The 24,954-nt window shown below is 39.6% G+C and overlaps 1 protein-coding gene across 4 annotated transcripts; it reads right to left on the bottom strand.

Annotated features, from left to right (window-relative positions):
• Nucleotides 1-896: 896 nt before the first annotated feature.
• On the bottom strand, nt 897-24,954 carry LOC142382671 (DNA repair protein XRCC4-like). Of its 4 annotated transcripts, none has more exons than XM_075468783.1 (10): nt 24,799-24,954; nt 23,672-23,709; nt 22,066-22,160; nt 21,058-21,218; nt 20,072-20,274; nt 8,137-8,303; nt 7,498-7,662; nt 6,493-6,593; nt 4,181-4,291; nt 897-1,339 (listed from the first exon to the last, which is right to left on the bottom strand). In XM_075468783.1, the coding sequence occupies exons 4-9, from the start codon at nt 21,194-21,196 to the stop codon at nt 4,191-4,193; spliced, it is 876 nt and encodes a 291-aa protein (XP_075324898.1). In that variant the 5' UTR covers nt 21,197-21,218; nt 22,066-22,160; nt 23,672-23,709; nt 24,799-24,954; the 3' UTR covers nt 897-1,339; nt 4,181-4,190. The 4 variants fall into 4 exon arrangements, with proteins under 4 accessions (XP_075324898.1, XP_075324897.1, XP_075324899.1 ...); XM_075468782.1 differs by having other exon boundaries at nt 23,672-23,798; XM_075468784.1 differs by lacking the exon at nt 23,672-23,709.

Raw genomic sequence — 24,954 nt, forward strand, 5'->3', positions numbered from 1 at the left:
TTGCTCATTCATACGGCACCGTAGTTTATTGTAGGATCAATAAGCATCGGACAGACCATAAACCAATTGGACCAGTGTGAATAAACTACATGGCTCATTTTTAAGTTGCCGATGACAGAACGTCGCAAATGAGATGTCATCTCCAGTTTTCAAACGCTGCTTGTATGGCCAATTTAATTCAGACATTACAGTGAGTGCAAGGCGGCGAGCAGTAAGAGCACAGCACAGCCTGAGATCTGACAAAGACCACTCTGTCTCACTGCAGCTCTGTGGCAGGAAAGCAGGAAGACTCCTGTCTATTCCCTGATGGGAACTGTACAGGTGCACTAAGTAAGTGAATGACGATGATGTGCAAGTGACTGAACATTTAATTTCAGGCTGCTGCAGCCATCGGCGCTCTCTCCCAGCAGTAACCCCCTCAGCTGCATGAGCACATGAGCAGTTGATTGATCTAGACTACCCTTGGTGACAGACAGTGGGGCTGTGATAATTCTATTCCAAACTAATGTCTTTCACATGGCCATTAAATTCCCTAGGCAGGCAGTAAGAAAGAGCTTTCTATGCCTCAAGCATGATGCTGAGACAAAATGTTGGATAAAATGATTCATCATCTCTGTTGACTGGTCCAAAACTAACTTTTGTCACTTATCATCATGGTGTTAATTATTTAGGTTCATTAGGACTACATCTGACAGGCTTTTATTTACCAATGGTGTTTTTTTGCTGTTTAAACACCATTGCTAATGAACACTGATTGATTAATTAAGTGCTCAGTGATGTAAACGGCTTGTTTGCTGGGCTGTTTTAATCTGTACGGTTTCTATTAGATATTTTATGGAACTTTATTTGTTATACAAATATATCCACACAGGGCACCAACTCATTACAGCGACAACTCAAAATCCAACTCATTTATTTTCTAAATCAATCGATTTTGCTTTGGATTCTTTTCACCACACAGAATAAAATCACAGCTCAGACAAGGATGTACGTATAATTCAAGAAATGCATGAAGCGCAAGAACACGGCAAACAATGGGAAGTTCATTTGACAACATGACAAAACATTTTAGAGCAGTATAAACATTTTTGTACAACTCAAATGACGATAGAAATATTTCCCATTCAGAATTTTTATTAAAACATTTAATGGAAATATTCACATAAGACGTCACAAATGCATTTGCAAAATAAAAGTAAAGTAAAGTAAAACCAAGCAAAAATTGTATTAAGACTGTTCAAAATTCCATCCATCCATCATCTTCCGCTTCTCCGGGGATCGGGCCGCGGGGGCAGCAGCTTAAGCAGAGAAACCCAGACGTCCCTGTTCAAAATTAAACCTGTAAAATTTTGAAAGGAAATTTTTCAGAGTAGTCTCTCCCACTTCATCTCATCATGTCGTCATGCACTCATCTGTAAATTAGCCTTCCGTAGTTCTCTTTGTAAAATACCTAATTGATGGAGTGTATAGAGGAGAGAGTGTGACATTCCTATGGGGATTACTAAACCAGCAAGAACGTGTTGCAGGAGGATTATCCAGGAGGCCACCCGTGGTCCTCAGCAGACAAAAAGGTATCATCAAAATGACAAAAGACTGCAACAGCGTCTAAAAGCCAAAGGCAGAATTGTCAGATAAAGACCCTGAACAGGTTGGTTCAATGGTCTCAGTGTGAAGACACACTGCAGTGACCTCAGGACCTAAAGCTGGTGGGAGAGGCAGAAGATGAGGTGGAAAATGAAGACAGAGAGAAACAACATAACCCTATTAACCCTCTGGAAAAGACCCTTTAGGTAGTTTTGACCACAGAATGTTCATAGAATAAAAAGAGCTGATGAAAACGAGAAAAAAAGAATGCTAGGAAGTGGAAATGAAAGAGATGGCGTATAGTTTATTTTCATAATGAAAGGAGGGAGGAAAACAACAGCAAGACATGATGAATAAGCAGCAGTAAAACAACTTTGATTCTATACTGGTGACACCCTGTTTTCTGGGTGTATCGTGTTGTCCCTCAGAAGTTACTCGTCATGGGTCTCACACAGAACTGAGGCTGAGGGACTCAACAGTAACATTCCAGCTCAGCGCATAAAGTCAAACTCTTTAGAAATTGCCTCCATACGAGCAACAACACAATCAGTTCCCAAGGAAGCACCGGAGAACATGAAGCGCCTGTTATCACGTGTCCCCTGATGCATCCTTACAGCAGCAGAGACTGGCGCACACTCTGGAGAGTGTAGGAATAGGTGGGGCCATTCATTGCTTAACTATTGATTAGTGGAAGACAAGAGCAAGACAGCCTCATGAAAGCTGTGGCAGACAATTAACTTAAAGCAGTTGTCACAGTAATTCTCACAGTTAGAGCGAAACAGATGGCAGTAACTCTAGCTTCTTGAAACTCGCTTTCACAATCTGGGACAAAACATTGCATCAAACACTAGATCACCTCTGGGAAACCTTTGCCTAATTGATGCTGCTTTGGTTGTAGGTAGCGCTACAAACTGTGTTCATGATTAAACCCAGATTACTTTTTTTTTCCCTCAAAGAAGAGGGTGGAGACAAGACAAAATAAAAGGGAAAAGCGTGAAAAATAAGAGGCAAAGCAAGCTTTACATTTAAATTTCAAACTTTCCTTTTCAATATGGAGCTGTTCTTTGAAGGACGCAATTTCATCAGACTCCTGTGTATTCCAACCCAGAAACTTGATTATTTAGAGAGGGAAAAAAACATGAGTAGTAGCACCATGCTAAATACGGGACGAATACGTTTTTCAAGGGACGGTTGGCAGCCCTACTCATATCCCTCTGCTACATGCTTCAATTCTACAAAGGCCTCCTGCATACCAAGAGCATATGAGGCACCTTCTTAACCAGGTGAGCCACAAAGTACACATGCAGTGTCACTCATTCTGAACATTTTTTCATTTTCTCCAACCTTTATTAAAACAAAGTGATACACATTTTTGTATTGGCCTTTTTGTCTTCCGGGGCTATTGTGCTAAAAACTGGAGGTCATTGAGTATACAAAATGTTGCTAAACATGCATGTACAAAGCATTAAAATGATTGGACAACTTACTTCTGTTAAACAGCACCTCTACAACAATTTTATGGTAAAGTTTTGTTGTTGTCACAATGGTACAAAAATCTTAATCATGGAAATGCTTTCTAACTGTGTTTTCAAAGCCTTGCATGTATTCCAAGTGTCCTTGCTGCACCATGCTTGATTGAAAAAGCATTCCAGCAGGTTGTTGAACGATGATTCATTCGAATTAGGTGTGCTCGACCACGGTAGCATGGAAAACATGCCTTCCGTGGCTATCGTATGTTATACCAGCATATGGTATTAAAGTTAATGTGAAATATGAACTGGGTCAACATGCACTAAGAGCTAAGTGAGAGTTCTGTTTAAGCAGTTCACATCCATCATCTACAGTGACCATAACGCACTAAAGCTGCAGGGTCTCTGACTCATGGCGCAAGCAGTCCCCGCCCACAAATCAAGGATTATCCAATCACTCCACAGCTTTCAATAGAAGAAATAACACAATAACTCAAAAATGAAGGTTGCTGTACACAGCAATCACACAATTTATTGCTGCCATGTAACTTAGCAAGGCAGAGCCACACTGCTGCACTTTTCTGTGTCACTTCTTTGTCAGCCAACACCCAAATGTAAGCAGAGGGAGAATGTAAGGTTCTGAGGCTGCTACTTTTGAAGGCAGTGCCACCAAAAGATGTCACAGAGGTGATCATCTTACGAAAGAAGCAAACAGTAAACTGGGTGGCAAGGCAATTACCGCTTTAAGCAAGGGAGAGGAGCACAATATATTTCTAAAGTTTGATTTGATCTATAAGATGAGGAAATCAAATAATCAAGTCAAATAATCATGCAGGAATGCGAAGGGCTCAGGATGTTGGAATGTGTGGGCTTTTCTTTCCCCACACCGATTATGCCGAGAAAATGACGATTGAATCATTTTTAATGTGGCAAATGGAACAGAACATCTTGCATCTGGCACAGCAGGGAGGTTTTGTGCACTAAAAGCTAAAAAAGGCATGACATTTTCTCAAATAGTAAGTTAAATCTTTGTACTGTTTTCTACTTTTGTAAGTGATTTTAGAGGAAGAAGTGCCAAGAACAACTATTATAGCAAATACATTGTTTGTATTGGTCATCAGACTAACCTAAATGATTTTATTTCTCTTCTGGGCTCCTGCGCTTCCATACCGGCTGTTCATCTTCATCATCAGAGAACGTCCGGTCTATAGAGATGCCCTGCGGCACCAGATTACGTCCTGGATAAAAGGGAAAAAGTTTATAAAATAATGAATAAAAAGGAAAAATAATTACCTCAAGAGGACCTCCCTACATCATAACTTTTATTTCTGCTGTAAACATCAAAAGTATTACACATTTCTTTATAAAAACATCCGAATCTCACTCTTCAAGTTCCCTAACTGTGTCCAGACAATTCACTCAGAATGCCCGAATGCTGATGTCTCGTACTGATAGAGATTTTTGGGTATAACTCGGGTGGTTTCATTTCAGAGGACCAAATACAAATCATCATTGACTCTCCGTCATTGTTATTTATGGCACATCTGAAGCAGTTTCAGGATACCTCTGATAACCTTTGTTAACCCAGGACAACTCCACAACCTTTATCGGAATTAGAGATCTGACATTCCACACAAGTTTGGTCACAATCGATTATATATGGAGAGACAAACACACCTGTTTGCCCTTTAACACTGCCACTAGCCTATTCACATTCAAAGATCGACAGATTGAGGAGTGGTGTTACAACAAAGAACCACTTGATCTGAACTGATTAGAAGACAAAACGTATCAAATTTCATGGCTACTGTAGATTTTGTATTCACAGTTAAACAAGTGGCTTCACTTCCGATGTTTCATGACATACTTATCAAGAGTCACTTAAGTGACGCTGCCTTCCTCCCCTACCAATTCTCCTTCTCTTTCTCTCGCCGTCTCTCTTATCTTTGAGTCCCTCCCTTGTGAGTGATGCTTCCTGTGTTGTCACTATCAGAAGCTAAACCCGGAGGGAGCAGGTCAAAGAGAGCCTCCAGCTCTGCTTAGCATGAAAACACAGCCTGGGGCTCGAAGGTCAATAGGGCTCAAGCATGTCAAAGGGGAAAATCGTAGCCCACTCAAACATCAGTCTGTCGTGGGGTTGTGTATCTGATCAGAATCAAGATTTGCCACAGCTAAATGGGTGGGGACTCACCCCGAACACAATAATGTCAGTGAGGTGTTAATTCAAAAGAATGTGTAAACATAAACGACTGTGGTAGTAAATTCAGTCTGTTTCATGTCCTCACATCATTGTGAAGATTGCTATGAATGAATTGGCTGCTGGGATTACCAGGATGTGGTTGCACAAATAAAGGGAATAACAGTAACTACAACCAATGACATAAATATATGGCTTGTTTCCACCGTCCGTGCTTTAAGCCTGGATAGAAAAACAGAAATGAATTCTCAATGTTTAAAAGCCTAAAACAGAGAGATAAGATCAGGTAGATCTCATTGACAAGCTGAAAACAAAAGAAAGCATTGTAAAGCCCCTTTGGCTTGCAAACAGCCAAGTGTGTGAGCCAAGGCCAGGGTATGGTGCATGTATGTGTGAGAAAGTGAAGTAAATAAGAGCCAAACGACACGAGCTGCTGAGGTCACAACAACATCAGTGTGTGTTTCAGTGGTGGTATTCTCTCAGGGTGGCTTGAGTTTGGCTCTAACACAAACACAGCCATTGAGAGAGTGATCAGCGGGTTATCCAAGTGCTGCAGCATGGGAAGTTGACTCAGCACATGTGATGTCACACGGCTGCTCTGCATGACGCAGGAAGGAGAAGACCACCTTGCGGCCAGCCGTGTTGAAGCAATCACAGCACACTCCCTGACAAGTGTTTCCCAGAACCGAGCCTCCCGAGGGTATACGCTCTGCTTTTAAGTTAATGCTCAAACCCCTGCTTGCGTATTCAATTACATTTTATTGTGGAGTTTATAGGATAGTTAATTCAGTTAGAAGAGAGCTAAAACTCTAAGAGTTTCACCAAGAGTCTGCGTCGTTACTAAAACACATCATGACCTACAGAATGACATCACAATGAGAACCTGGAAGAGGACTAAACCTGCCGTGTCAACTCTTCCACACACTGCCGCACCAAGGTATGGCGCATGTGTAAAAGAGTGCATTTGGAGCACAAAAGGGCATCTGAGTAAAGATATCCCATGAGGAAGTCTAAAATGAGGTACTAAAAAAAGAGGAAGTCTCTAGGGATCCCAATTCTGTTTAAAAATTTAAATGACTTTCTGAAAGCTAAGATATCAAAGTGTTAATCATTCAGCCTTTATATGTCTTACTGGCAGGCACATTTCTGTGTTTAACCTCTAACTTGTAGGATTGAGATTAAAAAGCATGAACACTGGTTATTTTCAGTGAAACAAACACACACATACACACACACACACACCTGTGATGAGGATAGTTTGCTCCTGAGATGGATGGATGATCTGAACTGTCTGCTTACTTCTATCCTGACTTCCATCCTCACCCACAGCTGCACCACTGCCACTGCGAGGAATGACAAATTTAAAGAAAAAAAGGGTTTCTTTCACATACGTCATGATAAGAAGGAGAGACTGTAAAAAGAAAAAAAGAAAACCAAGTGAACCCTGAGCTACAAAATACAACAGCTCATTGTATTAGTCTGGAAAAACCTTAAAGATCTTCGTCTTTTTGTATTAAATATATCTGACCACAAATCCTAGTGACAAAGACAGACAAATGGGGATAAAGTGTGGATAAAATCTTCCATCCATACTCTGGAGATTGATGGCATGGTTAGCTACCCTCACTGCTGAGCAAAAACCAGAAGAGCGACAATTTCAACAGCACAAATGTATGATAAAGTATGATAAAGACCATAACATGTTGCTAAGCAAAATGTAAATTTTTATACTAAATATTCAAACTTGAGTTGTAGGTGCAACTTAATTAGTTACTGACTCCATTTATCTATTCATTTTTTTTTCTTTTCTTACTTTTAAGATCTGTCCAAGCCTGCTGTATGGCCCATATAATAACTTTCATCTTAATCTGTGGGCATGCACATGACATCATCAGACATGTGACTGTACGCCTGGCTATCCACTGTTTAGCAGAAAGACAGCTGCCTCTATGAATAATGAATCAAATAAAAACTGTTTGTAAGAACCTGTTTGCTTCCTTTGCATGTCTACACTGTGTAACACAGAGAATACCAACCTGTAGCCAGCAGCTAATCACATATTGTTTTTTTTAAATCACACTAAGATAATAAGTAAACCTGGGGTATATAATTATAACTGCTGAATTCTTGAATGTTACTGAAATGTTTAAAGTGGCAAATCTAGCCAGTTATGCTAGACAATACCAGAATTGTGGGCTCTGTGATGGCAGAACATTCACAGAACTCATTCATAATCAGCCTATATACCTTTGTATCCCCTCCTGGTCTCCCTGTTGGTCATCTGTGTGGCTGAGCTGATGGACAGCATCCTGCAGGCCTCTGATCTTGGCCTTCTTTTCATTCAGCACCATAACAAAACGTGAATAGAGTTCCCTCTCTAACACCTCCTTATCCTGAACCTGCTGCTCCAACCTGTTGAGAAAAACACACACGCGCTTTAAAAGTGAAGCAGACTCTCGTTTGTCTGCAATTTCACCGTCGATTCCTAAGAAGAATGATGCTGACGCCTAAAACATGCCAGAGACTCATCCGTCATATGTGGCAGACTCCACTCGCTGACAAAATAAATCAACAAGCAGATAAACAGTAACACAAAAGGAGTGACTACTCAAAAAAAGTCAAACAACACAAATCCAGAAAAGAAAGACAAAAGAAGTGAATCATTTGAAATTGTTTCCCATACATTTCAAGCCAAGTTCGGCTGAGTGGAACCCAAATTATTCTCAAATGGACAACCAGCGGTTATGTCATACTGGGTGACTGTGGTGGGCAGCGCAGCTTAAAAGGCAAAAGGAGCTGGCATGAGAACAACACAATCAACATTTGAATACCACTGGTGAATATCTGAGCCAAATTATACGGGGTATTTCCCTTCCTATCCCTTACTCTGCGAGTATTCGCTGGTGATCATGTCTCAGTCTGCGGTTCTCCTCCAACAACTGGGAATTTTCTGTCTCCAGATCTTTGTTGCGCTGCAGCGATTGGCCAATCATCTGCCGGGTGAGCTCTAGAGGGTCTGGAGCTGGCTGCAGCTCCACAGAGCCTAGCTGCACCTGTAACCAGGAGAGAAAGAGGAGTAATGACAAAAATGATCTAGCAAGACCGAACCAGAATGGACTTGTAGGTAACATCAAAGGGAAATTAAAGGAAATAAAGTGTTCTTCGCTGGTTCGCTGACCTGATTAGTCATGGACATCCAATGAGCTCAGCAATGTGGGATAAAGTTAATACTCAAGCACTGCTTTTTTAGACTGATAGATTTGGGTACATTGTTAAAATATATGATTAAACTCTGTGCACCCCCCCCCCCGAACATGCCTGACAAGAAAGCTTCCTGAGAAAAGCACACCAGGCATCAGAATCCTGGCAGTGACGCATACATTTTTAGATTCAATCTAACAAATAATTGAGTCATCTAGCTTCCAAAATCAGCTACCAGCGAAAAGTGAGTAAGCATTTGCACCTTTGTGTCACTATAACAAGTTCTGCAAGACAGAGGTGCAACAGATATTGTGTAACATTTGCCTTGATGTGGGAAAAAGGTTTAACATGATGAGGAGTAACCATGCGCCTGGGAAAAACACAGGATGAATTCATTGCTCACCCGTAGTATGCACGTCAGAACAAAGCTTCCTTTCTGTTAATTCTCATCAGTGGTTCTTTGGAATCACAGGCAAACTTCAGATGTCATGAAACATTCCTCATTCGGTTTGCATTTTGGCACTAATTCGCACCGCAGGACTGAAGCATTACAGCTGCCAACAGAAATTGCTAGCATTTAGTTGATGTGTAACATTTTCTGTATTTCACTGTAGACTGGCAGTTTAAAGCTTCACTTACAGTAAGCAGTTACAGTAAAATTCAGGCACAGAAACCAAAGGCTGCATCTTTTTTTTTTTTTGTTGCCTGGGAGATTCTTCCATCTTCACACACGTACACACACAGAAGTACTGCTTATGATATACGGAAAAACCAGAAGGTTATATGGTGCTAAATCTTTACTGGGCTGCACTGAGGTCGCACACCCACTATAATAAAGCCGCCACCTTCAAAAGCTCTCATAAAATAGTTGTCATTTTTGCCCAGGACTGATGCTGTCCCGGCAGGCCACACAGCTGTTTTCTCTCTGTTGCTGAACTTGACCATGTCACTGACATTGGCTTTACACCGAGGCCACAGATTTGCACCTCAGCACCTTTTTTCTTCTTGTAACTGGAGTTGTGTGTTCTCTTTCAGTTTCTCATCTGATCTTTACATTCTTTCCCTTTCACTTGTCTTTCAATATACAAGTTTTGTTTTGTGGAAAAAAAGGAAAATAAATGGAGAAAAAAACTTCATGATATTCTTTTGTTTTTGTTTAGTTTTTTCTTCTTGTTTACCATAAGGAGTTTAATTTGTCATTATGATATTTATTATGACAAATTACCTTAAAAGTTCAGGGCAGTCCCATCAACCTCAATTGTATTTTATCGTTACTGATGGTTCCACGTAACAAAATTAGCATGCTAACCCAAGAGGCTGAACCAGTTGTTTTGGAGAACTTACACTTCTAAAGTTAAAATTATTATCAGGATTTTATTCTTATTTTTGTTTTATGACAAGTCAGCTCATGTCTTTGGTATCCCCACACCCCCCCACCATTGAATGGGATTAAGATGGAGGGAGATTAAGAGCACTAATTTCAAACAGATACTTACTCCCTGATTTCAAACTGCAGAAATTGAAAGTGTGCAAACAAAACTCTCCCATCTTTGGGTCGACTAAATATGAAAAAGCACTCTCATATGTCAATGATTACAACACAGTGCCATTTATCCTTTGCTTGATATCAGTTTAAAAAAAGAAACAAACTTTTATTTAGAAACAAACATTTCCCCCGGACTTCTCATCAGTCATGTGGTTCCTCTCCTCGATCTGAGATGATTTTACAAATCATCTGAGACTTTTGTTGCTGGTCTAAAATAAATATAAGAATAAAATCCTATGATTAGAGCAACTCTGCATGCTACGACAGCCATTGGACATATACAATATATAAAATAACTTACTAATTAGTATATTTACTAAACCCTCATATGTTATTAGATATGAGGGTTTAGTATATAAAAGCAAATTCTTGAGTTTTAATTCACAGTTAAGGCTGAAGTATAAATCAATTACAGTGTGTACGCATTTTCCAAAACTTCTGTATTAACATTGGTGCTTATGGAATCTAACAAGATTGTGTGTCTGCTCTGTATTGGTGCTACACAGTAGTTTTACGAACACAAGTCTATGTGTCATAGCTTTTTTGCCACCACTTGGGGGCATTCTAAAAAAGATCTGTAACAATCTGAGTGTTAGCTACTCTAGGTGGTGTTGGTCCAGTTGTTGGTCTTTTACCTTTGAGTTTTTTGTGGAAGTCAAAAACTACACAGTGGTGGGAGTCTCCCTCTTTGTGATGAAGTTTGCTGTGAAAGCCAAGCCTTCCAGCTAAGTTTCACCAAATCAAGATTTGATCGAGATGGAGCATCATTTCCAAAGGCTATGTGCTGTTAGCTTTTTTGACGATACAAATCCATTGCACAGCCATCATCCTCCATGCTGGCTTGAGTGATAGCATCAAGACAAATAAGTGCACGCTACTAGGAATCTCCATCCCTCCATACATCCATTTTTAATCCAACTCAGGGTCGTGGGTGGGCTGGAGCCTATCCTAGCTGTCATTGGGTGAGAGGCGGGGTACACCCTGGACAGGTCGCCAGTCCATCACAGGGCACCATGAATCACACAAGACATTTGTCTAGGTGAAAAAGCAATGAATATATGGCACCAAAACATACCATCAGCTGTTTGCATTTATCTCTATTCTTCTTCTTTTCTTCCATTTGGCAAACACCAGACAGACCATATAATGAGCATGTGAACAATCCCAACATAACCTCAGTCTTGTTTCCACATGGTGTTCTGATTTTCCTCAAAGGCTTTGAACTTGAAGTCAGTACTTTACCGTCCTCTGAAGAAAATGTGTTATGAGCACTTGGCTCACGCACTAATGTGCTTATAGAGAAACTCCAAAACTGAAGGAAATTCATAAAAATAGCTTCAAATTGTGATGAAAAATTTGGCTCAGTGAATTTATGGACTGCAATACACAAACAGCCCAGGGATATTAATGCTTTCTAAAACTTTTAAGCTCTTTTTTCTTTTGCATGCTCCCATGCTTCTTTTGCATCCCAACAATCGGGGATTTAAACAAAGCAAACTTAATGGGATCAGGACAAAGAGGAGACCACCCAGGATCTAAGGACGATGATGTTCCCAAGAACACTAAGATCTAGAGCAACACCAGGTTGATTCAGATGTCCAGTGCAGGTTTCTCTCTTGGAGGGATTTTGTGTGACTGAGTTTGATGAGTCATCAAAAAGTTGATATAGCTGTGATTCAGTGGTTGTGTAAGATAGGTCCCCATTCATTCGAAACAATGAAACTGTTGTAAGAAGAGATGACGGATGATGTTTTTGGTCATTTACCTGCAGCATAAATCAATTTGTACACTACAGGAGGCTACATATTACCATCTGCTTGCACACATTCAGAACTGTACAATTTGTGAGGAGAGAAAATCGTGAAAGCTTTGACCTTTCCTCCAACCTCCCTTCCATCCTCTTTACAAACGCCTCCACTACTTTTCGGCATCCATATCTAAAACTCAGCTGTACTTTGCACCTGAGGAAGGTCATGGGGCAATAAATCAGCTCACATGAGAATGGATATTGGCGAGGCTTTGAACTCTCTGACATGCTGAGTACACACTTCAAAGAATGGTGTAATGCCCTACATTTACAGTACAAGTCTCGGTCCATAGTAATGACTGGGACTTTGTCAAACTTTGCTTTACCCACTGACAATGTTTAAAAGCATAAACCTTCTTAACCGGCACACGACCAGTTAAGACACCAGAAATAGACAACTAAACCCCCGAATGCACAAGCTTTATTTCCTGAATTAACATCGGAACCGAACTCAGCTGCTGTTTATTCATTCTGTTGGTGCTAACTTTAAATACCAAAGGTTGCATGTTTCACCATCTTTACTTTTGGGTTTTCTAAGCAAGCTTGCTAAGGTAAACACATGAATTCCCCGTAACCAAAAGTTTACCCTTACAACTTGGAAAGAGGAAAGACGACCAAACAAGCTATAAATCTGAAAATGTAGACGAGCAGCGTGCTAATTTCCAGTGACAAATAGCAATGAATGTTATATCTTTTTATTTATTTAAGTTAATTGTTAAGAGACAGTAAAGGGCTAAAAGAAAAAGGTTGGCGTGTCCTTTCTCAACTTTTGTCGCCTCTCCTGACACACAAAGATAAAGTTAAAGGTCACTCGGCATGCTGTTGCCAACCTCTGCCAAGGTGTGGGAGGTCAGACTGTTTGTCTCTGATGACCAACCCACTGCTGCATTTTCTCTCTCCAACTGAAACAACAATTTTAAAAAAAGCAACAATTTCAGCCTCTAAAGTAATTAAAAATGAATTATAACACAATGTGGGCTAATTTCTTGACATAGTGAAACACATTTAACACCATTTAAATGAAATTAAATGTTTCTTTGCTTCATCCGAGGTCGAATTCATGATCTTCTATACTTTGAAAATTCTACTGCTTTTGAAATCCTGCACATCTACATTTCAAATGTGTGAAGTGTCTTTCCCTTAAAAAAAAATGGTCCCGCATCCCAATGTGATCAGTGTGTGTGGTCTAGCTGTTTATTTGTGTGTGTCTTAAGACAGCCAGTCACAGCATTGGGTTAAATGTTGATGTAGGTGTGTGGGACAGCAGTCCCAGTGAAAATGATACCACAACATGCTGTTGGCATAGAGAACACAAAGCTTTTGTTATCGCAACATCAGAGACATTGCTGACTTAAACCATTATTTATAACCAAGGATCATAGGATAATATTCTCCTTTAACCAAGAACCGATATAATCAAAATGACTAAATTTCAGTAATATTCATTTAGGTTTTTTACTAACACAACATCCAGCCCTACGTAAACATTCTTTTGCATTGAAATGTAACACCAATTGCATTCATTAAAACATAATTAATTACCTTCTATATCTCCAAACAACTATTTTGTTCAAGGGAACAGGGAAGTGAGTGGGTGAGCGCTGTGTGTGTGCGAGCGTGACAAAGAAACACTGTTCAAGGTTGGGCACAGGCACTCAGTATCGGAAATGTGGGCAAAGTAGTTGAGATCAGCTTGTCCCGTGACTTCCTTCATCTGCTGTGAGGAGGCGTGAGGCCAGATAGAGAGCAGGAAGTGAGGGGCGACAGACAGTCAGTCAGTCCATCCTTGATAACAAAAACTTTCACATAAGCAGATAGGAAGCTACAGCTCAGGACTAACTCAAGAGCAGATACCATTAGACAATACTTCAGACACTTACATTTCTATTAGGTGTCATGTTATTCTATAGATATTTGTAGTAAGGCGGGAGAACATTTTCAAGACTCGCTCATCATACTATAAGAAACATGGACAATCTACAACAGTGACGAGCTGCTTTGATGTGGAACTCTTTGGTGGCAAAGACTCTTCATTGTGGTCAGTGTGGTTTTTCTAGTTGTGCTGCAATCTTCCAGCAAAAGCAGAATCTTCAACATAATTGTGTACTATGCACTGAAGTAGATTGTGTATGATGACCACCTCTATTTGCTTTTAGCGTCTGGATAAAAGCTGAAAACCATTACTAGAAGCATCTAAAGCTTCTTTGAGAATTAAAAAAAACTGGCTTCATTGACTACATATGTAGTGATAATTTCTCTGGCCATTGGTCCCACTGAATCAGAGGCGCACCTTGTCAACAGGCAAGGCAGGCAACTGCTTGGAGCCCCGAGCCACTAGGGGGCCCCCGAGAGCTGAGGTGCATTCAATCAAAGATTGTCTAGTTACTTTATAAACTGTCTCAAACAGTGGCGAACGTTCGTGGTGAACATGTTTTCTTTGAACAGTTCAATTTAAATGATTTAGTCAAAGATTGTCTAGTTAACATTCCATAATTGCATTGTTGACTTCGTCAAACTCACGTCGAGTTCCACTGTAGGCTATGTTCGCGGAGAACTAGCCCCTCAGAGTGTTTGCAATTGTTGGCAACATTCGCCAGAAATTTTTTTGCTTGGGGCCCCCACAGACTTTAGAATCGCCACTGCACTGAATAAACTGATCTTACCAAAAAGCTTGGTTCCTATTTTCAAGCGGCCTTGATGTAGATAATTTGAACGGTTGTCGTGAGTGGAGCTGCAGGATTCTGGAGGACATTAACGGGACCGATTGTCCAATGTTTTATGTTTTTCATGGAAAATTAACTCACTGTGCGGCACGACACCAAATAAAAATGTCTCTGCAGTATTCCATGTTCTCTTATTCGAATTGAATCCTCTCAAATTACCTAAGAAATGACACCATGTAGTTGGGAGTTTGTTTGTACATTCACAGCTTGAATTTGACAGCGGGATCCTTTTGGTTCGGAACGAATTGGTTCAGTGGAATGGAATTCTGTACATACTCCAAAGTTACGTCTTTTTGCATCTTTTTACAAAAACTGTGAAAAAAAGTGTATATTAATACAGCCGTATTCATTGAAAAACTGCTCTTGCTAATATGTGTTTTTTTTGTTACTTTTGTCAGATGGTTAAACGTGTCAGAAATTGAAATTGAAAAACCGCATATTAAGACTGCATCACCTTGCAGTAGCTTAAAACAAGACTGCCACTCTTCTCTAACAAAATTCCTTTTCAAGTCACTTAAAGACAAAGTCTGTGGAGTTATTTTGGCTCTACTTATGTTTAATTATCTCCCACTGAAAAAGCTAGAGGCAGTAGAAAGTCAGCAGAATGTTTTCTCACACATTCAACAGAGCTGAATATACTTCAGTAAATAAATGATTCTCCTCCAATGCAGGCAGAGACAAGGACAGAGTTTCGGTTAATTGACGCAATCAAAATCTGACTCAACTGACTGATAACAGACTCAATCCTCAGCATGGAGGATACCGGTGTTGCGCAAATTTCAGGAGAACTGCTCGGCCATACTTTAGATACACAGATACAGCGTTTGCATGATGCAGGGTGTCTGCACTTTTATTTTATGATTCTCTTTGAATTTATTTATTCATCTTTTTCAAAACTCCACAGGATGGAAATTAAGTTTATGATAATTACCTTTAAAACAAAGTGTGATAAAAGTGATGTTTCCAGTGTCAAAATTAGCATTGTGGATTAAACAAAAGGAGACGCAATGAACAGGTCAGTGCTGCAAAGTGAGCCTGACCTAACCCTAACCCTTTCTTTTTCTACCAATGACAGAGTGACACTTAAACAGACATTAAGGAGGAGATAATGTTTAACTTGCTAAACACCTGTTTAGACCTAATCTAACAACAAGCACTCAATTACATTCATCATTACAACTACTGGGGTCATATTCGTAAAATATTAATGTCAGGTTAAGTTCACCACCTGTTTTGACTCAAACCTCTTTTCTTCTACTCCCAAAGGAAACCTGCCAAATTTCTGCACCCTCAAATTATCTGGCTGAGAAAATGTGTTGCACTTTTTAGCCTCGGACATGTTGGAAAAAAAAAAAAAAGAAGCAGGTGTTAGACAAGAGTGGTGATTACTTTTCTCGTAATGCGAGTTCCCCGTAGAACCTGGGCTTGTCCTCCACACACATCCTGTACACACTGATGATTATTGCTTGCAACACTGGAGCTGTCTCTGGCAATCATTTTGTTTGGCCCAGTTGCTCAATGTAGTGGCCTTTTGTAAAAAAAAAAAAAAAAAAAAAAAAAAATGCAATTTTTGCAATTTAGAAATATGCAATATAGAAACAACATAAATATGATGTGTGCACTCAAACAGAGAGACTTTTGTAAAGGGCACAAAATGTTTAAATAACTAATGTTAGAGTTTAACTGTGAATCATGATCAGCAATAATGATATAGTAGCCAATTTAAATCAGCCTTAATTAACTAATGTTGCAGCTGGACATGTCCCAGTTATATCAACATTGCATCACAAGTAACTCTAGTACCTGAACTAGCAAATTCTAAAATGTATCTTAGCTTTGCATTAAAACGTATTCAGATTTTGGGAAAGCTCGTGTTTATACATGTTGATGAGTCTAGCATTTTTGAATGGAGACAAGTTTCAAAAAGGTTTATACAGCAGTGCGTTAGCCATTGTGCTTTATCATCTCTTCTTTTCACAAAGAAGAGGAGTCGGCTGTTTGTATCTCTCTGTACCCTCAAGTGTTCCCTCTCTGAATTCTAACACAGCTACATTTCTAATAAAGGTGTTCTCATTTGCATGTTTCTCTGATTTTGTATTTAGATAGAACAACGAAAGTGAAATAGTGGCTGAAATGTAGCCTATTAATATTATGATAATATTTATAATATTTGACCAGACGAAATACCCTTGAACTAGAAAGGTCTAAATCTTGTGGTGAGGCGTTTTAAGGTAAGGTTTATCTGTGAGTTGAGATTGGGAGACCAAGTGCTTAAGAACACGGTTGAGCAGCCCACCAGCTCAGTGTATGTAGCCCACAAAGACAGATAAATGCTGTCTGCCATAATCGCCTTACAATCAGCAGAGACAGGCAGCCGGCCAAGGACATGGCTGTGCCAACAGATCCAGATTTAGTTGGTGAATTTATTTGCCAAATCATTTATTTTCCCAGTAATTTATCTAGCTAGCTCAACAGTGAAATGACTCGACTTAAAGTCTATGTCTGAAACTAAAAATCTGAGCTACAATTAGTAGTAGGATATACACTAAATAGATATTTCTTTGAGTTATTTGCACAACTTAGTGTTTAGCCATTTGTATTAATAAGACCACAGGATTCTGACATGTCTGTTATGATATCTGCGTTGTATTCCACTCTGCAGCGCATCTCCCTTTTGGCCATACTATGGCACACGTTCACATACATGTACCCAAAAACATCTGCTTTTAACAGCTCCAGTTTACCATTACTGCTACTTTCCAAACGACTGAACTTGTCCCATTTGGACACAAACCCCAGTGCACCTTTTGTGTACTGTAATGGGCAGTTAGATATTCATGTTTGACTGATTAGCTTATTTTTCTGCCCAGACTGGTACTGTATGTGTACATTCCTACTCTGTGACAGTTTCAGAACAGGTTGGGTAACATTCACACTGATGCCATATATTGTAGGCGTGTGATGGGGTGATACTCCATGACGACCCCAAAACTGAAACGAAATAAGATATATTTATAAGTCCCAGGCTACAAGTACACTCTGGCTCAGGATATAGTCCTCGCCCACAGCAACTTGATATTGTAACTGTGGTTACTTAGAGGAAGTAGCGAGAAAAGTCTGGAGCTAACCAGCTCACAGATGCAAGGGGGAGAGCTGAGGCAGGGCTGCATGGTGAGAACAAACACTGGCACAACATTACAGAAAAAAATGACTTTACTGACATAAACAGTATTGTCTCATTTTATATCCGAGTTAGAAAATACTATTATGAATTATACAGTTGAAATGCCTTAAATGTCCAACCTTCACTCTAAAATTATTGATGTATTTGCTCACAAAGTTTTTCCCAAAATGGTGAGACTTACCAACTTTTCAACTCTCCAGGATACTCATTTTTTATACCCAATCAACTACCCAACTGAAATCATGCCAAGGAAACTAATTTATTGGACAGACAAGTCCCCAACTTCTTCTGAAATGAGGCAGGATATTTCAAAGAAGCTAATGGGTTTTTTTTTAATAATCCATTTTTTTTCCTGTTTCAACATTTGATTTGTTGTCTTTGTGCTATTTTCAATTTGCAAACAATTGCAATTAATTTTATTCTACACATAACACTTTTTGGGAACGGTTTTAGGGAAAAGGGCTCTGTGCATGTTAAGACATGTGCACGTGCACACACAGGCACACTTCTATACAATAATCCTTAGATACAAAGAAAGCAAGGGGGGAGCTGGAGGAGGGAAAAAAAGGGGTCTAATCAACTGTTGTTTAAGATTGTAAGATATGGACAGCCCTGCCCATAAATCAGGATTTTATGGTCCCTACAGTTTTCCTAACCTCCTGGCCTTCTTTTTCTGGTCAGCTCTGCTAGCACAGTGTCCCAGGACCCTAAGTGACCTGCTCCCTGAAGGCAAAAGCACCCTTTCACAGTTCAGAAGAATAAGATCAAAATCCACTGAAAGAACCATGATCTGTCCTTAATCAAATACGCCACTCACTGTGAACTGTCTTCAGACAGCTGTAGAAGAGTGTGTAACACCCATCTCTGAGCATTTTCAGTAATTTGACATTCACTCTTGCAAATATTTAACATTTTTCTTGTTTGAGAACTACCTCATCCCGTTAGTACGGGACGGCAAGTAACGGATTCAATTATTCCTATCTTTGGGTTTTTCCATAGTGACACGAAGGCCTTTATAATTCCACTACAATGTGCGGGGGACTGTAAACCTTATCTTTTAAACAACCCCCTGTAAAGAAAAAAAGAAAAGAAAGAAAGGAAAAGATTTATTTTTGTTGTATGTCGTTAGAGGCATTTCTCCCCAGGGAACAACAAAGAGGGGCATAATATTGTGGGATTCAATTGTGAAGTGCTGATACATCACCGACACTGAACCAAAGCACACGGAACCAGCTCCAGCACATATTAGGTAGTAGCAGAGCCTCCAGTGCTGACTGGAATGTGACGTAGGCGTATTTACTGATATGGCACCAGATTGGACTGGAACTACAACAGCACTGGAACTATAGCACCTATTGTCAGAATTTAACTATTGCCATGTTGTATTTTTGCAGGCAGAAGTGACAAGCTAGGGACAAAGAAAACCTGAGAAAACTAAGAACCTCTAAAGGCCTGTTTACTTGCACAGAGGTATCCATCTATGTCACACTTGTGTATTTTTCAATGCAGGCAAACATAAGTAATGTCCTTCAAAAAGCTGACAGTGCCTTGGCTTTGCAGATAATCAATCCAATGTTGATTCGCTAAAAGTTTCCTTGAGCCGTATGGGGTTGACAGAAAACAATTTCATAACAAAGAGCATGAAGCTGCAAAAATAAGAAAGAGCGAAGACGCACAAGAGTGGCACTGGACAAACTTCATTATTCAATGCTTGGTTTAACTCCATCACACAGCAGATCTTTGTCCAATTTCACATCTGACTTTTTCACAACAGAGCAAAGCTAAAGCACCAACAATAGTGCCAACACAACGAAGAGCAGCCCAAAGCTGTGCTCTAATATTCAAAATTCAGCAAAATGCAAAAGTAAGTAGACATGCATTTGTGAAGCCCAGACCCTTTGAGCCCACTAAAGTATGTTCAGGCCTTAATGGGTGACTCACTCACAGCAGCCCTGCCCATCAAAATGCCTAAATGTGTTGTCTTAATACATTGTAATCATATCAGTTATATAAAAGATCACTCTACAAAGAGTTTTCATAAAAAGGTACAAAAAAAGCATAAAAGCCAAAACAGTTAGATCAGGCCGATGAGGCCATTGAAGAACTGGCCATTTGAGTCAATATGAATATTTCCATGTTCTTCAACTTAACTTTTATGCCCCTGACATTGTTGCTTATGATGCTCCCATACATTTCTATATCTGTTTTTATTCGGACCGCTTATGCCACTTCTGTTTGTTACTTTGTAATTGAATTTTTAAAAAAGGTGTTTTTGTGGTTTGCCCATATTCTCTGTACTTTTGAAAGCATGTTTGACGGCTGATTATGAGTATAAGAACAAATATATTCCAAAAGCTCACCGAAATGTTGTTACAGATTTTCTGGTACGAGAGATGACGATGATCTGGAGAGAGGTGGAAAGAATACACCTCCTTGTTGTCTCCTGCCCTTCTTACTCTTCTTTCGCCTTCACTTCTTGCTAGAGCTTGAAGAAGATCCTCAACATATCTCTCCCTTATAACTCCCATATCACTGGCTTCTCTTGTCACCTCATCCTCTGAAACTGTAAAAGTATGGGATTGATCAAACAAAAGATTTCTTTCAATGAGATTTTTCTTTTTCATTTTTGTTTAGTTTCACTTCACACTTCACAGAGGACAAAAAGTTGATAGACTATTGCAGAACAAAACTATAAACATCAATTATGTAGGAACACACGAGTGCATGAGAAAACAGATTTGAAAGGAAGCGGGCAGAGAAACCAAAGGGAATGTCATCAGCTGTTGCACAGCTGCTCATGCGAGCTTGAAGGTCTCAATTAACACATCAAACACAGAAACATCGACAACCCAGAAGCCCTCGCATAGCTGTCACAACCCCATCTCTACCTGTCAACTCTGCAGATGGACAGCAAAGAAAACTATGGAGGAGTTATGTTCCAGGTGTCCCCTCAGAGAAGACATAGTCATGGGCACATGTAACCGCAGACATAAACACACACGCGCACACTCACACATCCAGCATTGATTTGTATATACAAAGACAAGCTTTGTAGACTTTAATCTACTTTATACACCTGTAAGCTGCAGAAAAGGAGTCAAGAGGAATGATGAAACAAGGTCACTGCTGTCCCACGAGCTAAAGGACCAGAACAGTTACAACATTATAAGATGGGGTCAGCCAGGTGCCTACATATTTCGGACAGCCTGATGAATGGTACCCCTGGGGACAATGCAGACTAGTCAAAGGAGCCAAGTCTCTATATTACACTTAATCCTAAAATTGAAGGGCATTTATAACTAGCTAATATGTTCTTACAATGCTGTGAATAATCTGAAAACTTTACTTTCTCCAATCCATGCTGAGCTGCCGTCAGTGAGAGCTAATGTGAAGCCAGCACCCAGGTCTACGGCCCAGTCCACTCGCAGGAAGTAAGGGATGCCCGGGTTAGTGTTTAGTGTAATCTTACGAATTGTGCCGCTCATCTCGCTTGCGTGGCCTTTGTCCCTGCAGAAAATCAAAGACAGTAGTTCAGAAACTCTAAACAAGAAGTCATAATGATAAATGTTTCCTGCAACAAAGCCCCCGGCACTGCATTAAGCTTACTGTTATGTTGGCTTAGTGTTACTATCAGGTACAGCGACTTCTTTCCATGACTGTACTATATTGTTTTACTGCTTAGATTTAAAAAAAAAAAAAAAAAAAGGGAGAAATGTGTCTGTCCTCGGTGGGGTCTCCCTGGGTAAGTAGGACCACACGAAGATTAACAAGTTTTGGCAAGTTTTTGTGTGGGAGAGTGGGCTGACTACCACCAGCAAGGTAATTACATGCTGTTAAAGATAAATACAGGAATATTACTGAAAACCCCAAGTAGGTGTCTGATTTTATTCAGTCCGTTCATTTACAAATATAAACAGAAACTTAATTGATTTCGTCTGTACATAAAAAGGAACTATAGGTCCATTGCTGCACATATTATTTCTTAGTTATTTCTTATCAGTTAAAGAGATATACATCCCATAGCTATGCCAGACTATGAAGCAAACTTTGAGAGATCTATTTACGTAGAAGTACCTCGTGCTATGTCACTGAATCGTAATCAGCCAATAGCACTCTGATGATTATTCTAAAAAAAAATGTTTGGTAAACCACATTGCCCTCTGGCTAATGTCTAATGATTGCCTGACTCACAACCGCATTTAAAGTTTAGTTTGCTTGCCATCTTCAACTCATTAGAAAGTAAAGTAAGTAAGTAAGGATAACAATATGATCTCCCTGGTTGTTCTTTAAAAGCAAGTTTAGTGTGCTGGTGACCCATTGTTCTTTTTCACAAATTACTTGGAAAAACTTTTACTTGATTATGGATGGCCTGTCCAGAACATGTGATTACTGCTTCCACAAGAAGTGAGAGGCGAGTTGGACAGCTTCCTTACTTAAACACAGGGCAACCTGTGTGGAGATGAAGGGGGAAAAAAACACCTAAATTAGCAGTTAGCCTTGGTGGACATGTTTGAAAAAAAACATGAAAATGAGCACCTATGGACATTATGCTGTAAGTTATAATGTGACAGCATGCTTTTAATGTATTCTCTGTCACATACAGTGAGTGCAAAAGAAAGGGGGTCAAGGTTATTCAAAATGAGACATGCAGAAGATATGTGACAGAAAAATACAGGTACTTTCTCCCCATAGACCACATGCCCTTGTGCATTTGCACAAAGAAACATGCTACAGATAGAAGTTGACCCTTTGTGCTTAAAGAAGGGGTGTGGCTGAATGAATGAGGTAGCTAAAGGCATCAACTTTAACCTCATAAAATGAACCCAGCTACTCATTAGTTACTGTAACATCTGTTGTGGAGGGACGATGACCCTGTCGTAATGACAGAAGGGCACTTCAATTAAATAAACAGCACTGTCTGTCAGGAATGGATAGCCATCCAAAGCCATCAAAGCCGATTCTTAAGTCTTACTGTCAGCATCTGCTCAGTTACTCAACCCACAGACACAATCACCGGAATGCTTAAATCATCAAACCAAACACACCCCCCACAAAAGCTTTGAAACATGGCCTTTTTCTTTTTATACCCTTTCTGTCATTTTCTGCTCACTGTCATGTCTACTGCATTGCCTCATATTGTAACAAACTGCTAACCTTCATGCAAATTTGGTGTAATTGTTCCAGTATATGCCTGTTGCCTTTCAAACAGGCTCTGTCAGTCTTGGATAAAACCCTGGCAAAATAAATTATCTGTCTCAATGAGACCGTCCTGTTGAACAGAGGTTAATTTGCAAACCGTGAGACATAATTCTATGTCACAGTGAAGTTCCCTCATTATGCATCTTATGCCTTAAAAAAAGGAGTTCCTAAAGAACATACAAAGCCAAGATAATTAACAGTCAACTTAATGGGTGACGACGGTTCAGTCCTCTCACTGAGCTTCACCCCCCTGTTGCTTTCTCTAATACAATTGTTTCAAAATGAAAAGGAGAACTGTAATTATAATTACCCTGGCTTTATATGTATGTCAGTGCTGCAATAAAGAATAGCAAGTGGGGCCATTGCCTTTTATCTATTTTTTTTTTTATTATTCTTTGCAGGTATTTACTGTCTTACTGAGTATATAGAAACAGCATTAGCAAATACACTACAGTAAATACTGATCTAAAACATGTATTTGCAGATCGACCTTAACTTGTCATGTAATGAGCAGAACCTAAACATTTAACATTGGCTGTCATTTTGCAGAGTAAAGTCCTTCTGATCATTAATTGTAGTTTGATGTGTAGTCTATATGCTTTTTTTTTTAAAAAGGAACACAAATCTTTCTTCAAGTAAAAGAAAAAAAAAAGGTTATACAACTTGTCCTACTGTCCCTTGACCCTGCAAACCCTTGTTTCAACAGCCCAACAAGTGTTTTCCAAAATATCCATAAATATTCATGTAAGAATAAAACTTACATCTTTATTTTGAAGATTACAGTTGTGCTTCAGTAATCCTGGAACGATATCACTTACGTGTCAGTAGCCAAGCTGTCGAAGGCATTCTCTATTTAAGGCTGAAATGTGAGCACTGTAGCTGTATAACCTAAAGAATAACATTCCCAACAATCAAAGCATTAGATTCTGAAAGGCTTGAAGTTTTACTATTCGAATCAAACTGCAGTATATCAATGTTACTTGAAAAAAAAATGTATTCAAATGGAAAAGGATTGCACATTGAGCCTACATCAGGGCTTGGTTTGACTGCAGCACTGGGACCTTAAGTGGTCAGTGCTCTGTTAAATCTAAGACTGAATCATATTATGAGGAATGTGAGCCTGTTTACACATGCATTATGGCAGTTAAATATCTAAAACGTTATTTATGTGTGGTTTAGACTCTGACAGATGTCCTCTGAGGAGCTCTCTAGGAGCGCCTTGGATGCAGGGGTCGATGGGGATTTACAAAACACGATTTAAATGCAATCAAGATGCTGTGTGGCTGTATCTAGGGAGGCGACTTCATTGTGAAAACTTAGAGAGAAGAGTGGACCACAAGAATTCTGTTTGACGTCATCACGAGACAATAGGATGTCACATTTGTATAGAACAAAATTTAATGGGTATCTTTTTATTACTGCTTAAAATGTTGACGAAAGCCAAACAAGTAAAGTATTAAATAAGAAAGGATCAGATTTACCAATTAGATTAAGTTAATGAAGTTGTATCATTCATATTATGAGGTTATCTATCCACTTTCTGATTTATGATAATCCCAGACTACTATTATTCAATCTGCACTTTTTCTTTTACCCTGCTTTATCCTGCTTTATGGATTAAGTATTTTTCTATTCTATTCTATCCAGTTGTGTCGTGCTGTAAAGCGTAATCACACTCATTTAATGTTACATCTACTTCCGGGTCCTTCCGACACCGTCTAACTAAATTTAACAGTGCACCATAGGGGGAAAAAAAGTAGGGCAATAACGGTGAGAGGGGTACACGTTACGAGTCTGCAGCCTGTCCACGCTCCTTTAATTTTACAGTGGTTTTCACAACCCGGCTAAATGAACAATATTTATATTGTAGGCAAGGCACCGAACTTACTTATTTTCCTCAAAAGATTACGGCACTGCATCGGTTAATAACTGCAGTATCCAAACGATGTAGTTTTTAGTATGATACTGAAATCTTAGCAGTTCTCCCCGTTGACAGCTTGGATACCGAAAGTTTCAACCTTCAACTCGATCGTATTCGGCCAAT

This window comes from Odontesthes bonariensis, chromosome 6 (genome assembly GCF_027942865.1).
Source record: "Odontesthes bonariensis isolate fOdoBon6 chromosome 6, fOdoBon6.hap1, whole genome shotgun sequence".
Taxonomy (NCBI): domain Eukaryota; kingdom Metazoa; phylum Chordata; class Actinopteri; order Atheriniformes; family Atherinopsidae; genus Odontesthes; species Odontesthes bonariensis.

What these genes read in the sequence shown, in the direction of transcription:
- LOC142382671 (XM_075468785.1), bottom strand. Translation starts at nt 21,196, where the DNA reads ATGAGCGGCACAATTCGTAAGATTACACTAAACACTAACCCGGGCATC. An exon ending in CTCAGCATGGATTGGAGAAA is followed by an intron (nt 20,275 to 21,057) that starts GTAAAGTTTTCA and finishes ATACTTTTACAG; the next exon opens with TTTCAGAGGATGAGGTGACA. An exon ending in GCAAACTATCCTCATCACAG is followed by an intron (nt 4,292 to 6,492) that starts GTGTGTGTGTGT and finishes CCTTTTATCCAG; the next exon opens with GACGTAATCTGGTGCCGCAG.